The following is an 18,194-nucleotide window of genomic DNA, read 5'->3' as shown; positions in this document are numbered from 1 at the left end:
ATCCAGGTTCTTTTAATGCTGGAAGAAATAGAAAATGGAGTGTAACATTTAAGACTCAAGTTGTTCAAACATCTATTCTCTGATCCGTGTGGAAAATGCAGTGATAGGGATCTGTATGGAAGACTGGTCCTATCTATCCAGCGCTCATTCCAAACCATAAGAAAATATCTTTGCTATTATAATAGAAGATATTGGCCACAAGAAACTTTGGCTTTATATAATACTGTTTCTTAGCTGGCTGGCAGTCTTGGTCGAGCGAGTTCTCATTACTTATAGAAAATCTGACATTTTTAGTAAAGATGACATGGAGAAAGCGACGCACTTCCAATTCTATGGAAGATCTTTTACGAGACGTTTTGAAGAATGGTGCATGTTGGGGTAGGGTACTTGTCTATTCTTTCTTGTTTAGTTTCTGAAGCACTGCTAAGAAATCATTAAGATTTAACACAAGGCAGAGAGTTGCACACCATTTACGTTTGAGTTGATTTATCATCAGTTGTTTGATTTTCATTAAAATCTATACAAGAATTGGAATAAAAGGAAATCCCAATTATTGTTTATCAGTGAAATGATTATTTATATGTGGGGGCCATTTCTCACTTTCATCAGATGTGCAAGACTAAGGTATGTTACATCTTTGGTTGGTGGATGGAGGAGGAGAGTTTATTGAGGGATCCACATCTTGGAGGGTGAAATGAAGCAAGTTAGCTTTATACGGGTCCCAGTAGCCTCAACGAAACATTTCTTTCTTTTGCAATCTTATCCATCTCATCATATCGCATGCTCTTCCTTTGTCAGTGAAACATTTATTTCCTATTTTGCTTGCTTAGTTGCAATCCATTTCAGGGTTCACTTTTTCTCATGCAACATTGAAAGAAAGAGTATTGTTATAGCCGCAAAAAAATTACATAAAAGTAATCCTACAAACTGACTTTATTTTATATAATCTGTTAGATTTATTTTACAATAAAAATAATTTTATAATCTGATAAACAATTTTATAATCTGATAAAAATAATTTTGCCTTGAAGCATCATCTTCAAGGCAAAAGTTTCTCTAAAATAAGGGGAGGAGTGGTGGATATTTGGAGCACTGACACATGCCTTCACAAGAATGAATCGAAAAGGTAGGAAAACGACCTGAACCTAAATGGTTGTTCTTAAGATAGGAATTATTTTCCGTGCACGACACAAATTGTTTACACCCAAGGGTTTGAGTAGACTTGGATGAGCATCCCAAGTCCAAGACCCGTACCACTTGAGCTAATCCTTAGGGGTAAGTTACTTATCGTTTGTTTTCAAGAAACATCTCATCTCATCTCACTTCATCACTACAACTTTTCTAAATCTCCACACAAAATAAAATAAACAATTCAACTTTTTCAAATCCCAAAACAAAAATAATATTAAAAAATATATTCTAATAATATTTTATTCAACTTTTTAACTTTAATCTCATCTCATCTCATCTCATCTCTGAAAACAAACGAGCCCTTAATTGCTACTTCAAAGATACTAATTATACATATTTACATAAATATAATGTTCCCGTTAGCTCCCAGAGGAATTATAGTTGCAGTCAAATGTTTCTCATTAAAAGTCATCAACTCTCAAGAATCATTACTACTTTACATCTTGTAGAGTTAGTAAAATAAATAAATCTTAATAGCAGCGTAACATAACAAAAAATTGCAATCAATAGTCATACAGGGGAAGGGAGGGGCTCTGAAATAAAGTGTGGCTCTACCAACATTTTTCATGCCTTGTTCACTTACCCACCTTAATCTGAAGGTTGCTCATCCCTACATTTAAGTTTCCCAGATTGGCCTCATTATTCATCTCACCTTGTGTTGAATTCCTGAGACTGAGCCATGGGTGCTGCAGACACTGCTGAGCAGTTGGTCGCTTCTCTGGTGCAAAATCGAGAAGGGGACAAAGAAACTCTGCAAACTCACCCGCATCATTCTCAGAAAATTTGTACCTATCAACCAGCAATCGATCAAGCGGCCAGAATTTCAGCCTCCGAATTCTCTTTAGATCCCCATGTCTGTCGAAGAAATCTTTGGACCGTGCTCCTCCAATGGCTACCTGTCAACCAAAGCCAAAGACAGGAATCAAAACCATAGTTATTGGATAACTATGTACCGACAGTGGCAGAATAAATGCGCTCACCTTTCGAGGCATCTTTCCAAGGAGTTCCATCATTAGAGCAAGATGATCCTGAAACCAACCACATGAGAGTTCCATTACCTAGCTATATAGGTTCACAGCAACAGTAACAATAACTAAAAATGTATTTTACCATTTAGGTGATCAATAAGGAATAGATGATAAGGTAATGTGATTTAATTGATTGCCATTCTAGATCATTTGGAGTAAGTTATTAGGAGTGTATCAACAACATGAAATAAAGTTCGCCATGAGTTAATACAATGGAAACTATTTCTTGTATATGCTGTTTCTGGGCAGAAACCAAATTACAGCATACTGACTATATGCTGTTTCTGGGCAGAAACCAAATTACAGCATACTGACTCTTCAAATCTATGCTGTTCATAGACAGAAACCTTAAGTCCAGTACAAACACCAAGTACCCTTTCAAAAGTAAATATATACTGTATATGTATGATTTGTTTTTTTTTTCCTATCCACCAACTATGTCCTCTTCCCTGCAAGGATACAGGGACCATTAACAAAAAAAGGAGGGCAGGGGAAGAAGAAAAGGAACGGACGGGGCGCGGGGGGGTGTGTGGGGGTGGGCAGTTGAAAGTTATTATGGATGGATTTCTATGCTCTAAGCTCATTACTTGAATAAACAACGTGATGCCTAGCTAACGTGAGTGAAGAACAATACAACTCAAATTTTATTCTAGCAGCAGTTTCATATTTATATTTTCCGATATGTTCATCTTAATGTTCCTTTATATGCTATTTCCATTCAACTTCTGAGATAAATCATGAAGCTATCCAGTTGAACTAATCTGTCCTAATTGCTATTGTGCAGCATATAGTCATGGATCCATCACTGAAGACAACAGGAAAAACCATCCTACCTCATCCTCGCCAAACCCTTGTCCGCTACTAGGAGCAAACATCATGTCCCCAGTAGCAAGTTCAAACGCAGTGCAAGCAAATGACCACATATCAACAGAAAAGGAATATCCAGCTTGTAGTATAACTTCAGGAGCTCTGTACTGCCGAGTTTGGATTTCTTGTGCGAACTGATTATCAACCCAACATGCATTTCCAAAATCCACAACCTTGCATCTCACATCAATCCCATCCAGATTTCTCTCAGATTTTGCAGCTCCTCCTCCTAGTCCTCCCATGGAAGCTCTTCTTTCAGATATCTTAGCAACTGCTCTCCTCGCTCTTCTTTTCAACTTTTTTTCAATGAGATTCATCGTAGTTCCACCATTTGGATTCCCTTCAGGCCTCTCAAGAATTGGAGTGAGTTCAGACCTAACTGGGTCTTTGCTAGGATCAATGGTGGAAAAGAGAAGAATATTTTCAGGTTTCAGGTCAGTATGGATTATACCAAGTTCTCTATGCAAATAGTCCAGACCTGCCAAAATGCACTTGCAGATCTCCCTAACTTGATTTAATCCAAGGCCCTTGTATCGATTATACCTGATCAGCCGGAGTAAGCTATCGCCAAGAAACTCAAGCACCATGCAAAGATGCTGCCCATTTGGGCCTGTATGCTTAAAGTGGTCAATGAGTCTCACAATGCATCTGGAATTTGAGGGATCGCCACTAGCAATAGCTGAAAGGACTTCAATCTCATGAAGTGCAGCTTGAGCAAATTGTGCTGCACTTTTCTGGATCTTGAGAGCCACAAATTCCTGACAAAGAGAAGGAAAAATAAAGGTAAATGAGCTTACAATAAATGTAAGGAGTTAAGCTTGCCCAAGTCTCAAACTAGCAATAAAATGACATTGCTTGCATATACATTTTGCATCATCGGACTTAACAATGTTTGGACTTGTATGTGTGTATGAAGAAGCTGTCTGATATACCACCAGACAACAGGTGTACCATACTAAGTTGTGTAAGTCGGTCAAATTGTATCACAAATAGTTCTTTTTAACCAGAGTTGTATCACAAGTAGATTGTTGGTTCTAACCACTCAAATTCTCGTATCTACTTTCTGATAAAAAAAACATTCTCGTATCTACTTCAAAACTTGACAGCCAGGTTTATGTCAATTTTTTTTTAATGAATAAGAAAGATTTTATTGAGACAAGTAACAAGGCAAAGATAAACCCTGAGGAGTAGCTCAGCTGGTCCGGCCTTGGGTTTGCTCCCCAATGGTCACTAGTTCGAGTCCCCTTAGAGCGTTTACCTGGTTGTTAACTTCAGGGCCCCATGGGATTAGTCGAGGTGAGCGCAAGCTGGCCCGGACGCCCACGGTTATAAAAAAAAAAAGTAACAAGGCAAAGCCAAGTACACAGGAAGTATGCAAATATTAAACCTAGTTACAAGTCAGGAACAGGTTTATGTAATGTAATTTGCATTGTTATTTGATAAACAGGGAAAGAATAAACATTTACCTGGCAATAATCCGGTCCAAAAAAAGGGCAAAGATGATCTAAGAATCATTAAACTCCAATAACATGTGAAAAAAAGTTTAGTTGAAAGTTAACACCTGAAGATTGCAGTTGCGTTGTTATGCGATAAAAACAGGGGAATAAAGAAGATTTTTCTGGCAAAAATGAGGTCCATGAAAAAAAGAGACAAAGATGATCTAAGAATCATTAAATTACAACAACTTCGATGACCCGATATAAGATTTCACACAACCATAGATAACGACTAACGAGCAGAGAATATAAAACAAGATTGATTCCAAGCGAGATCAAGAACAAAAGCATGGAAAAAACCAAACCCAATAAAAAAGATCACAAATTTGAAAAAAAGGAAAAAAGAAAAAAGAGAATGAAACGTACAGAGGTGCGAGTATCGTAGGCGAGCCAGACGGTGGAGAACTGGCCCCAACCCAGCTTCCTCTGAGCGATGTAGCGGCCTCCCGCGAACTGATCCCCAACTCTGACGGCGTGGTACCCTCCTTTCCTGTACGACTCCATTCCCTCCTCATCTTCCTCCGAACCTGATGAAGACGAACAAGACATGTCTTTTCCTCTACCGTCTGACTTGATTGTAATAGATTAGTTTTCCGGCTATGATTGAATTATGCACCACTACTTTCCTTTTCGTTTTATAGTAACAAAAATCCTGGACGAGAGAAAGAAAATGGACGGATATGAGATTTGGAGAAGACCCAAAACCAAAAGAGAAGGAGAGAAAAGAGAGTGGGTCTCTTTTTTACGTTACTTGCAGGTGGTGATGATGTGAAGGAGACTCCTTCCTTGCTGTGTTACCCTGTTTATTTCTTTTCTTTTTTTGGTTTTCCTTACTTTTTTTTTTTTTTTTCCTTATTATTGTTATTTCTGGTGTGTTTGTGGCCTTCCAACGCCATGTACAATGAATACTCTCTCTCTCTCTCTCTCTCTCTCTCTCCACTTTTTTCTCTTTTTTTCTTTCCAACCCCTCCCTCTCAGGCTCCTTTGCTGGTGGGTCTTTTCCCTTTCTTTTCACCTCTTTGCTTCTTTCCCTTTCATTCTCACCTCTCTTTTTTTTCTTTCAAATTGTTTTGATTTTCTTAGTATATTTACAAATAAACATCGAACAAAATTATAATATATATATAAATAAGAAAATTAAAACAATTTTTTTAGTCATAAACTATGGATTAAATAGTCTGTGTATAAAGACTATATACTAAATTAGAAAGTAAAATGATGTAAATATTATATTATAAAATTGGATTCAATAATTAGGTTAGATTATCATCATCCAAATCCACCAAAAGTAATAAAATGAATTAAAAAAGTAGAAAAAAATTAATTAAGAAAAAAAAAAAAGGAATAGATAGATAATAAGAGGTACAAGGTAGAGAGGAGTGATGGAATTGTTTAGGAGGAGATGGATCGTTGTTGGGAATGATGTGGATCCGCCACCTGCCTTCTTACCATCTAATCTAATTCATATGATTCTTCGAATTATGGGCCTATAATTGTTCTGTGAAGGCCCATTAATATTGCAATTGAGATACAGAAATAATTAAGCTGCAAGACACATAATAATTGGGCTAGCGAGGGCATGAAATTTGGGCTAGAAAGGCCCTTGTTGATTTTATTTATATATTGGGGTATTGGGCCTTAGATTTGAACAGGCTGTTTACTGTTGTTATGTCTTGGCTTGGGCACCATCTTGCACCTATTGAATCAGGACTGGAATAATGAAAACGACGCTTGCATTTGTTCTTTATTCCGAAGAGAGTTTTGTTTTTGTCTGTTGTTCGTTTAATAATAATACCAAAATGGCTAATTAATTAACCTCAAATACAATTGGGGGAGGGAGAAGAATAGATCAATCGAGAGCTGACACTTGTTGCTGTAATGCGACGAACCACCAGTTTACGAATGAAATGGGCTTTGAATTATTAAAATTAAAATTAAAATTAAAATTAAAATTAAAATTAAAATAGGCCCCCCTGAAAAATGACGATGTCCGAATTCATTAATTTCGATGCGACAAACAATAAAAACAGAGAGAGAGAGAGAGATGCGACACTAGAAAGGATAAAGATAATGACACTCTAAGAAACTGGAAAACGACCTTTTGCCAACCCTTTCATCCTATGATGTATTCATTCGACTTGGGACCCCTTCCTCTCTCAATTATTATTCCTATTTTAAAAATAAAAAATAAAAATAAATGAGGGTGCAAGAAAATGAGGTAAGATTTTTCAAACAAAAACTCGATTGGTGTGACAACTGACAACAACGCTCACTAAATAAAATAAAATAAAATAATAAAAAGGCAATGATCAAAAGTTCAAACTCGTATCTTTTGAGTGAACCACCCAAAAAGGCTGTATTTTTGTGGTATGAATACAAAATATAATAAAATTAGAAAATATAAAAGAGAAAATATAATAAAATTAGAAAATAATTAGAGAGTTACTCTGAAGTAGAATTCTAAGTAATATATCTTGAGTTTTATTTATAAAATATAGATTTACTTTAGATTATGGATATTAGTAGCTTAATAATTGATTGAATTTTCTATTAAAAGCACCCGTACGTGGCTTTTTTACCATCTAGGCCCCTCCGATTTTCGTAAGGGAAATGATACTCCCATACACAATTTCTAACAACAAAGTGTATCCATTTTTTCATCTTTTAAGATTTGTATTTGTTTATATTTTAGTGTTGTGTTTTTTTTTTTTTTTTTAAAAAAAAAAATACATACAAAAATGCTTTAAAAAAAAAGAAGCCTCTATCACCACTTTTTCTATAATGCTACTGTAATGACGTTAGATAGAGAAGCCGCCTCCTCTTACCCCTTCCTATCATTTATTTTTATTTCTAGAAAATAGAAAATTCTGAAAAAGATTTTTCTTTTTAAAGAAAACATTTCAAGCACGTCTCAATTATACTATTATTATATTCGACCATCTTCTAGAGTCTGTTTGTAATTAAACTGATCTCGAATTATTTTACTATTATTTTTCAGATAATTTATTACTATTTACAAATTAATTCGTTATTATTAACAAATAATCTAAAATGACGCTAATTATTTCGAATTTCTCCATTTCCGTACATTCATCGATTAATGTTTTATTAATGAATAATTTCTTCTCCTCAATGCACAAGGCTTTAGTCGGATTCTCCAATCTTGTAAGGTTTTCAATTCAATGCACTTTGCCATTTCCACGGTTCCACCTATTCGGTCAATGCCGAGTATCATGATATTCATACCATGATTGAACAACTGAGTCCCCGAAAAAACCAAAAAAGCCAGATTCATTGCTCAAACCAAGCCTTAATTACATGAATTACCTAATAATCTACAACAACAGAGTAAAATAGAATAAGATTACAAAGGTATCAAATTTAATTGATTCCAAAATAACATAAAGCCAGTTGTAATGAAATCAGACTTTGGGTGCAAGAATCTCCATGATTGAAGAACAGGTTCCGGTGACTCCAATAACGACTCCCAAAACCACAATTGCCCCATCCAAAAACATCCCATTCCAACCCATTTCTTCCTTGAACACCAACAAATGAAACAGAGCTGGCAACACAAACCCCAGAACAACACACACGCTGCTGCCCACTAGTGACAAGAAATCTGCAAAATTAGGCACCAACAAAGCCAACATGCTCACCCCCAAAACTATAATCCACCTCCCCGACAAGAAGTACCTTGAGCCACAGAACCGCCTCTCAACCACCTCATACACCGGGTTCATCATCAGTGGCAAGGTGAAGAATAGGTTCACGCACAGTCCCAACTGTACCAAAGTGCTAATCCATCCTTGCCCAAATTGGTGGTAATGATGTCTTTGGTCTCTTGACCGAAAGCAAAGTAACCCAGAGCTCCAAATGATCCATACAACAGAGAAATGAAAGCCATACACAATCCTAAGACCTTCCCAAACTTCTCCTTTTCTTTAGCCTCCGACTCCAACGGCAAGATCATTCCAATCCCTTCATACGCGTAAACAGCCACACCCAGACCATAAAAGAAAACGGAAAGGCCCCCAAAAGCCTGCAAAGCGGGTCTTTGCTGAAGAAAAATCATCACGTCCTCCACCATCACCACGCCCATAGCTCCCAAATCGACCACATCGGCGAAAATACTCAAGGGAGCCAAAAGGGTCAGGGTGGGAATCGAATTCAACCCCAACTGGAAAGGAAAACAAGCCCAGAGATAGAAGGTCTTCGAGGTCAAACCAAGAATCCGAGTCGTTAAAGAGGGATCGAAAAGATAAGATAGAGTGTTGGCTATGAAAATCAAATAGCTAACGCAGAAGCCAGCTTGGGCGAGAACGATCATGACGTCAACGGAGAAGCGACCAAGGGGACCACAGACGGCGAAGCCGAGGTCGCCGAAGGAGGAGATTTCGGAGAGGCCGAGGAGGAGTGGGTCTTGGAGCTTGCGGCGGGTGTGGACGAGGAGCATCATGCAGTGGTGGGTGAGGAGGGCGACAGAGAGGAGCATGAGGAAGCCCAAGAGCCAGCCGGTCCTCTTGAAGGTGTAGGGAAGGCCGAGAACGCCTGCGCCGACGATGGCGATGAAGACGTTGGCGAAGGTCTTGGATTGGGAGGAGAGGCGGCGGGGTGATTTGGGAAGGAGAGGGGTGACCGCATCCTCCCGCGGAACTTGAAGGACATGTGAGAATGAGATGGCTTCCTTTTCTAGTCCCATGACAATTGATGGGGGTTGGGGGTGTGGGGGAGCTAATTGGAGCACAAAAAGTTAGTAGCTTGCTGGAGGTGTAGGAATGGAAGAGGAGATGGAATCGATCTCGGACGGAGGATTGAGTAGTTTTAGGTGGAGTTGGTCTATTGTCTCTGATATTTCTTCGTCAAGACCCAGCGAATGGGGATGTCTTCTACTTTACTTGGCTTTAAAACTTTAAAATTGGTGGGGAATCGGAACTTGGGGGAGTGTCCAACATGGCAAAAGTGACATCATTCTGTCGCAACTCCTCGACGACTGACTGCAATATTTATGTCTAACATCCTAAAAATAAAAAATCACATTTAATTCTTGAGAATTTAATGTATCTACGCATAATAACTTTCTATTACTATCACATTTATAATAATAATAATAAAAATAAATATTTAGAAATACATTTTTAGTACCCAACAATATGACATCTAAACATGCCATTTTTTAGTATTTAACTCATTATATTTACAGAAGAATAATAATAGGCTTATTATCTCTTAAGTCTTATCACTCATTTCTTACTCTATATAGTGTATTTAAAATTTTTATTTTTTTATTATTTTCTTTTAAATACTTTTTTAACATCCTGAATTATTAAGAAAAAATTAAAAAAATATAACTTCACTAATAGTCATTTTCTTAAGTATTAAATAAAAAATAAAATAAATAATAAGAAGTAATAAGCTTATCATTATCCTTTACGAAATAAGCTTGTCTTATTTTCTACAAATTCTAAAACTCAAGTGGGTAATTTTATGATTTAAAAGAGTAATATTTTTAAGTTGGGCTATCTATTTCAGCTATAATATTTCAAGATTGCATATAACTCATTTTTTTAAGAACCAAAGTGATGACAAACTGTTGAAAATTATTTGATAAAAGATAATTATTAGATCTATGTAGAGATATTATAAAATTAAGTTTTTATAATTATATAATTTGATGTGATAAGTTAAAATTTATTTTATAATAAAATTTATTTCATAATCTGACGTAAATCGTATCCATTCATAAATTTATTTTGATAAGAAGTCACTCTAAACTAAGTTTCTTTTTTCCATAAAAATCAAACATAATTTTGACGCATCCCGACATGCATGCTAACGTGAGTTGAGAGCGACTCTTCCACCAATAGTCGGTCTCTACTTTGTACTTATGGGCCATAGAGAAAGGAGGAAATGACAATTATTTCATCAATAAATTATTAACAATTAAGAGCATCGTGCTCGAGCTACCTGTAAATCATGCAAAATAGAAAGTCAAAAAGGTTTAGCTCCTATTATTCCACCTTTCATCTCAAGAGAAGGAGCTGTTTTTAGATAGTCAAGCATTTTCAAAAATATTTCACTAATTCAGAATGTTCATTAAGTAAAAATGGTTTCACATCTCTTTAACGGATTTAAAAAGATCTTTAATTGTAACACCCAGGCTCAATATCAAGTCTAAGCTAATCGCATGTTTTATAAAATTTCTCTGTTAAATTAATAGATGTGAAAAGCCCATTTGGTATGCAACAAATAATATTAGGGTCAACTGCAAGCTCAAAAATTTATATTATTAGAGTATGGATTCTTATTGAGGTTGATAATTAGGTTAAAATCATTTGATTAGGAAAAATCTTTTTATTTAGTTATGGGATGAGTTTGTTATTTTAGAATTTGAGGTGAGACCCATTAATTTTTATTAAGCACTTAACTTAGAAAATTTCGGACAATCAAAGATATTTTTGGATTGTTTTAACCGGCCCAATTTATTAATTCTATACAATATCCAAGACGTGAGTCAAATACTTTGAAATGGGCCCAAAAAGCCCAAGCCCGTGAGAACCCAGGGATTAGTTCCACGCCCATGCACTTTTCTTCCTCTCATTTTTCTTTGGGGTTCCAATCATATATATATATATATATATACACACATATTTTCATTTCAGGCATGTAGAAACTACCCAAGTCCTACCCTACTGCACCTCCCCAAGTCGCCAGCCCCACATTTCAGTAGACCCATACTCCTCCACCGCAGCATTTGGACAAACCCAGAGAAAGAAACCCATCTTAGACACATGTTCAACATAGCCACCGTTGTACTGTAGCCCTCCCATCCATCGTAAACAACCATCACCAAAGCCTAAAGCCACATCGTGCACCACCACCCCCATCTCATGAACTCAACCGTAATAGCAATGTTGTCGTTACCGTTGAGAACCTTCACTCCTATGTGAAGTCCAGCGACCCACGTTCAAAGGCTCCAGCCACCATGTCGCAACCTCCTCCCACTACCTAGCTTTGGTGCAATACCAAAACTCTTCCACAGGGCTGTCTTATGCCACCAGACCACAGTCGGCCTCCATTGTCTTTTGTCTCACCACACCGAAACAAAGCAACCCTATTTCGCCGAGCTCTCAATCTCGTTAGGTGCCACCAGCCACGACAATGTGAGATATAGCAACGTCGATCAGACGGGCCACATAAACCGCCGACAATGCCATCCCAGGTCCGCCGTTTTCCTCTTGGTAAGCCCACGCCAAACCTTCCCCCACTGTCTCTCTATCCCTCTTTCCCTCACGTTAGTTCTCTCTCTCTCTCTCTCTCCCACCTCATAGCTCCACTGTCACGCAACAAAAGGCACGGCCAACAGGAAGCTTCTGTCACCCCAGATCCGTCGATCTCCTCCCTTGTTGTTGCGAGTTGCTCTCTCTCTCTCTCTCTCTCTAGGTGAGCATAATCTTTGTCGCACGGTTTTATGGTTGTAATTTCATAAATTTATTTGTAAAGTTCAACTTCCCAAGGAGCCCATGCATTTTATGGTTATTTAGTCTTTAGGTGTGTTCTATAATAAGTCTATTTTAATTAAACAAAGTTTTGCCTTTTACTTTAATAGATTATGTTATAATTATGTTAAGAGAATATTTAAACTGGAGATGTATTTTATATAGGCATGGTTGTAATTAGTAAAAATATTAGTCATACATTTTTAGAAATAATTTAGAGTTTAATATTTAACGAAATGAAGTGGATATCGATAAATTTGGAAAGTGATAGTATTTTAAGGTTATGAGAATTTTAATTTTTGAGGAATTAAAATAGGTTATTTAATTATTTCAAATTCAAGCTCAATTACGAAGTACGGATTCAATTGGAAATTTACTCTTAAGTTACATGACTATTTTATAGTGATGATTGATATTCATTTAGCACTATTGTGAAAAATTTTAGAAAAATTAAAAAGTTTATGCAAGCGGGGTTCTTATAACTTTGCAATAAAAGAAAATGGACTAAGGTTGAATTTATGGAAAATGTGCATTATATGTTTTGAAATGAAAAGCTGAAACAACCTCAGTCATGTGTTTTGCATTACTCATGAGACTTTGTATAAGAAGAAAATAATTTCTGTCATGATTGGTGTAGACATGAGCTTATTTTTTACAATCTGTTACTGAACTGTGCAAAAAAAGTAAATATGAAATTTGAAAATTTGTGCATGTGATGTGAAAATGTTCTGAATTTGTTTTTAAATATGTGAAATGATCTAAATTGGTTTAGTACTTTGTTTTGATATGATGTGGCATCTGAAAAACCTTTGGCATGACTTTCTGATTCTGTTTTCAGTTTTGTTCAGTTAAGGTCTCGCCACGAGTGATAATAGTGGTATACGGCCCTGCCACAAGTGATTATAGTGGTATACAGCCCTACCGAGAGTGATAATAGTGGTATACGGCCCCGGTATAGATATAATGATAGTTTATAATCCTACTACGGGGGTTAAATATGGTCTCTGTCCCGGTATGATGATCTGATATGATATGAAAATGATGTCTCATATTATGATATGCCAAGGGATTTTATTTTTTAATAAGAATGTTTATGAAAGTTTCGCTCTAATATTTTTTATAACATGTTTTGATTATGCATTTTAAAAGCAAATATTCTTATTCTGCATTTTGAAAGTAAATATTTTGTTCTACTTTCTGAATTTTATAAATTCTCATGTTTACATACTAATATATATTTTCTGTTTACTGAGTTATTGATAACTCATCCTTTATCTCTACAATATTTTTCAGATAATTTTAATGCCTCGACTAGAAGTCAAGGATCGTAGAAGAATAATTACCAAATGGTACAAGTATTTATTAGAGAGTCTTATTTAGTAGGTTTATTATTTTATGTTATTTTGGTATTTTGAGTTATGGATATTTTTGAGTCTTTGTGAAAATTTTAATTTATTTCATTGAGGTATTTTTTTGGTGTCTTGTGGAGGAACATATATGTTTGGTTTGAATAAATGAATTTATATTTTATGGAGAATTTAGAATATATAAATATGTTATGAGAGATGGTTTTAAATTATAAGAGCTAACTTTTCGAATCTCCAGGAACGGAGCGTTACACTAATACTCATCAGGACCAAAACTCAAATTATAATAAATTTAAGACATATACAACACCGTACAATTTTATAACTTCAACTTTAAACTAGTTTTTTTAAAAGATTAATGCTAAATAGATTTATGATGTACAAGTCTCATGTAGTTATTTTAAAAAATGAAAATCATTATAAAAAAATTTAAAAATTTTAATGTGGTTCTCACAAAAGAATTTACAAAACTTATAAACTCAAAAGCTTGTATAGATTATTGTCTGTTTTAAAAAGCAAGATAAAAGTGACGGAAGCCCCATGAAAAGAATAGAATTTTAATTTAATTTAATGTTGTCAACCCAACTCCTCGACAACCTTAATCCCCAAAGCATCGGAGGGTGAGCGCGTGAGTAGGAGAGTCTGTTGAAGTGTCTTGGCCCAACGCTTCGTAAGCCCACCTTGATTTTTTGTTTCATGTATAATGGTTTGTCAGGACAGGAGGACAACTAACAGGATGAGGGCCCAAGGAAAAAAAAAAAAACATACATAGATGAACAACTCTCCTTCATTTGATTTTGCTCCATCCAATCAAAAAATGGAAAAAAGGAAACTTCAAATCTTGACTGACAACAAGTATCTCAAATGCACAATACGATTTTTCGAAGAAACCAGCAAATGTCGGACCACAGTTTGGGGTCAGGGGCCAACACATGGTGAGAAAAATGCCCCATAGAAGAAGTATACATCAATTCTTGTCTTGAAAAAAGTCTTCTGAAAATCTTGTTCATAAACCATTCAAGACGCCCTTGAGAAGATCAAGCCCTTCAGCTGATATACTCCTCCTCTTATGGATTTAGGAATTTCAATCTTAGGAGGTGGATCTGAGGAGAAACACACCACAATAACTGTCAGGTTATCACAGGTGTTACGTTGGAGTGCCTCCTTGACAAGTGCTCTTGAACACTTCTCAGGATCATTATGCACCATTAGTTCCTTCCTCACCATCGTAACTGCACACTGGCTGCTCATCACATCCCACAAGCCATCGCAACCCAATACCAGAAACTCGTCTTCTTCTGTCAAGACAATGTCCTCTAATTCTGGCTCAGAGCTTAACGGGCCGTTTGAACATTTAGAGCCCTTGATATGCCAGTCTCCAAGGGCACGTGCCACTGATAGTTGACCATTAAGGTAGCCATCATAAATGACACCACCCAATTTCTCAATTCTAAGTCTTTCAGAGGTGCAGTTGGGTTTGTGGTCTTTGGATAGCTCAATTGCTCTTCCTCGCTTGCCCAACACGGCTCGAGAATCCCCAGCATTAGCAATTAACATGGTCCTGTGGTATTTAGTGTTAAATAAATATTTGCAACAATGTAAACACCACTAAAGTAGAACACTAAACCTTATCATGTTGCGCCAACTTCAATGAAAAAACCAATACCTGAACCCGTCAAGACCGATTTTATTTGCAACAGTGATAGGTAGTTTCGAAGTACAAATCCTAACCTTCCCATGATTAGGGCAGTCAAAGCCGTGGTGCCAGAGGAGCTATCAAGAGTTGCAGCATCTGCAAATGCATGATCCGCCTTCACAAAAGCACTCTTAACTGCCTTTTTCATTCCAGATGGGAAATGAGAATCTTCAACAATATAGTTAAGTATGCTCTTTCTGATGAATGACGCAGCATCTATACCGCCATGTCCATCAAACACCTGTATATACCGCACCCATGACTTTAATTAGTCATTGACTTACAATGTAGAGTGATTGAGGAATTTTATATAGATGCTCCTTGGTGTGTAGGCCCCAACAGGTTAGACATGAGCAACATCTGGGAAAGATAACAAATATGTGCTAAAAGTAGTTAAAAAAAGAGTCACCACTGAGTCTAGTATTTCTTGGGTTCAACCCCTCTTAGGAAGGGAGGGAGGGATTTCCCCCTCTTGTATCTTCATATTGCTGTATTATCAGTAAAAGAATGATAAACTATCATGATAAGATGGCTAATGTCATGGAGCTTGGCAAATGAATGCCTTCATCCGCAAACCGGATGCATGCATTTAAATTACAATGTTCCAAAACAATTAAGAACTTTTTGGATGCATTACTATGAGATATTATTCCACTCATGAACGTGTTAATGTGTTTCAGCCAAGTAATAGACACATACTATTCAAACAAGTTACACACCCCATAAAATGCACCACAACAAGAGAAATTTGCTGCAATGCCAAGATGTTCATGAAGGTTATCTACACAGATGTACTCATCCTCCATGTACTGTTTTGGCCCCTTCTCAGAACAGCTTCCCGAGCGACATATAGGTAAAAATCCAGCTTTCTCATCTGAAGGTGACTTCAAGCCTAAAATCCCAATATCTAATTCCTACATTAAAGGAATATAAATAAATAATTAGTGAAATCTATTTTGAATGTGTCATAGGAAGACAACAACTCAACTCTTCAAAGCCTCGCACCTATATTCCACCTAACCCAATCCACATGCAAGTACAGATACAAAGAGCATATTAAAAGGATGATATAAAATGTATACAGGTTTTGACCCGATGTGAAACAAAAGACATTATGGTATAAACTTCACAGAGAAGTGAATCTTGTTGATTCTAGAAGGATTTCTGATAATTGAATCTAGCATGCACCTTGCATTGGAGTGTTGAGTCTTTGCTCTAGCAAGGTTAGTTATCCAAAATATAATGTTTTACTTCACAAATGCAAGAAAACAAAACCTAGGAAGTATCTTTTGCTGGTTCTTAGAAGGGAAGATTACTCTGTGACTTTATGAAAGTTACATTAAATGGTCAATCGTTAAGACATCAGCCTGACTCTTAAAACTGGCATACCGAGAATACGAAGGAACCTATACCCAATCATTTTGAAGTTGAAATCATTTTGAAAGCAAAAACATTAATAGGTGTTTCCACTATCAGCTACTTCTATCGGATGCCATATAGAGCTTTAGCTCTTTCCTAATTTGAAAATTGATTAGAAAAGCAGGTCAATGGACGTGCGCATAAAAATCCTTGACTTGCCAAAAGACAGATCCTTCTAAAACATAACATATTAGTATATTACTCTGGTGATTTCAACAAAGAATCAATCCCCTATATATCCATAAGCACGATTCACATTTCCTTTCCCGATAAAAACACATTGCAGAATTAGAAGTCTTGCAAATCCACATACAATTTGTATCAATGAGCAGACTTTAAGGACTATCAAATTGTATAAATATTTAATATACAAAATAGTTTGGAGGACAAGAGGTTTTGCTCACCGATTCAGCCAACAAAGCAGAGCTAGTGCAATGCCGCATAACAGAGAGGTTTCTCGGGGTTTCCTCGTATTAGTTTGGGCCATGCTTTCCATTGTATCATCATTATTATAATTCTGACCCTCCATGGTAGTCACACCAGTTTCCTTCAAGCACCCACCATCCATTACGGCCATCTGAGGCGATAACTCAGTTCCTGTAGCCATTGATCTCTCCCCTACTCATAAAGAACTCAATCCATTAATTACAACCAAAAACGCAAAACAAAGAAAGAGCTCCAGAAATTTTCATTCCCTGGATTCCCAAGAGTTTTCTGAAAATCATTTCTGTCAGATTACACCCATTGCTCACAATTTTAAAATAAAAGTCCCATTTTAGACAAAAACCCGAAGGCCCATACAGTACGAACCAGCTGTACTCTCCTCCACCTGCTCAAGCACTTGTTCCAAGACTAAAATCCTGCGAGGTATGTATACAAATCACAAGAAACGGCTTTCTTGCTGCCAAGAAAACTGTAGCCCACCAATATTTCTCGGACTTTCCAAGGATCCAAACGCATCTCCATGCCCAAGTCTTTGATGTCCCAAAAGAATATGGATAAAAACTTACAGAATCCAGATGAAATATATCGCAGTGACCAAGAATTCCAAAAGCTAAAAACAAAGCAAATGCACGAGGGTGATCTTTAGAAGCCAAAGCACAGTAATGGGAAATGGAGGACCGTTAGAGATTAAGTGGTTCCATTTATATATATATGAAGAGGTGAGAGGAAAATCCTGCTTTCGCGGTCGCCATTGTAGCGGTTGAAAGGGAGATTAGGCTAATGACAGGTGGCTAATTGCTCTCGGTAAAATGTGCACTACTTGTTGCAATATCTGCATGCTAATGTCTTTATTAGTTTATTTTCGGTAGGAGCCTGTCCCTCTATTTTACAATAATTTTCCCAAAGTGTAAGAGATCCTTCCATCATAAAGAGCGCAATCTTGTTTTGTACTCAGGCCTTTACATGCGATATTGCCTCCAACAATTGACAATTGCCATCGAGAAACCGAGGGAGAAGCTGGATCTCCAAGTGACTCGTGACAAATGGCTTCCATTACGTACTTAAAGCAGAGCAAGAGACGTAGTCTTCAGCTTATATAAAACATCGGGGCCCGGGCCTCCCTTTACTACGTAGCCTTGCTTGCTTTCTTCACCGCCACAAAAATTGTTTTTTGGAACATTTTTATT

At 36.7% G+C, this 18,194-nt stretch overlaps 3 protein-coding genes across 4 annotated transcripts; all 3 read right to left on the bottom strand.

Moving 5' to 3' along the window:
- Positions 1 to 1,572: 1,572 nt before the first annotated feature.
- Positions 1,573 to 5,553, bottom strand: LOC121260364 (SRSF protein kinase 2-like). 2 transcript variants are annotated; one of them, XM_041162207.1, is made up of 5 exons: positions 5,334 to 5,553; positions 4,949 to 5,234; positions 3,053 to 3,844; positions 2,172 to 2,219; positions 1,573 to 2,087 (listed from the first exon to the last, which is right to left on the bottom strand). In XM_041162207.1, the coding sequence occupies exons 2-5, from the start codon at positions 5,129 to 5,131 to the stop codon at positions 1,767 to 1,769; spliced, it is 1,344 nt and encodes a 447-aa protein (XP_041018141.1). In that variant the 5' UTR covers positions 5,132 to 5,234; positions 5,334 to 5,553; the 3' UTR covers positions 1,573 to 1,766. The 2 variants fall into 2 exon arrangements, with proteins under 2 accessions (XP_041018141.1, XP_041018140.1); XM_041162206.1 differs by having other exon boundaries at positions 4,949 to 5,553.
- A 2,293-nt stretch (positions 5,554 to 7,846) lies between these two features.
- Positions 7,847 to 9,465, bottom strand: LOC121260672 (amino acid transporter AVT3C-like). Its single transcript, XM_041162621.1, is given in 2 exon segments — positions 7,847 to 8,393; positions 8,396 to 9,465. Coding segments are annotated over 2 exon segments (1,278 nt in total). The 5' UTR covers positions 9,285 to 9,465; the 3' UTR covers positions 7,847 to 8,004.
- Positions 9,466 to 14,221: 4,756 nt separating this feature from the next.
- LOC121259090 (probable protein phosphatase 2C 47) lies at positions 14,222 to 18,021 on the bottom strand. The gene is given in 7 exon segments (XM_041160583.1): positions 14,222 to 14,522; positions 14,525 to 15,009; positions 15,180 to 15,385; positions 15,864 to 16,058; positions 16,968 to 17,026; positions 17,029 to 17,186; positions 17,372 to 18,021. Coding segments are annotated over 6 exon segments (1,155 nt in total). The 5' UTR covers positions 17,171 to 17,186; positions 17,372 to 18,021; the 3' UTR covers positions 14,222 to 14,454.
- Between the last annotated feature and the right edge of the window lie 173 nt (positions 18,022 to 18,194).

This window comes from Juglans microcarpa x Juglans regia, chromosome 4D, assembly GCF_004785595.1.
Source record: "Juglans microcarpa x Juglans regia isolate MS1-56 chromosome 4D, Jm3101_v1.0, whole genome shotgun sequence".
Classification (NCBI taxonomy): Eukaryota; Viridiplantae; Streptophyta; class Magnoliopsida; order Fagales; family Juglandaceae; genus Juglans; species Juglans microcarpa x Juglans regia.
Note: the sequence above shows the minus strand (reverse complement) of the source record. Positions and strands in the feature narration are given on the sequence as shown.

Excerpts from the sequence above, each read along its gene's own strand:
- LOC121260364 (XM_041162206.1), bottom strand. The coding sequence starts at position 5,131 with ATGTCTTGTTCGTCTTCATCAGGTTCGGAGGAAGATGAGGAGGGAATG. Across the intron at positions 2,220-3,052 it reads AAGGGTTTGGCGAGGATGAG|GATCATCTTGCTCTAATGAT; the intron begins GTAGGATGGTTT and ends GGTTGGTTTCAG. Across the intron at positions 2,088-2,171 it reads TTGGAAAGATGCCTCGAAAG|GTAGCCATTGGAGGAGCACG; the intron begins GTGAGCGCATTT and ends TTTGGTTGACAG.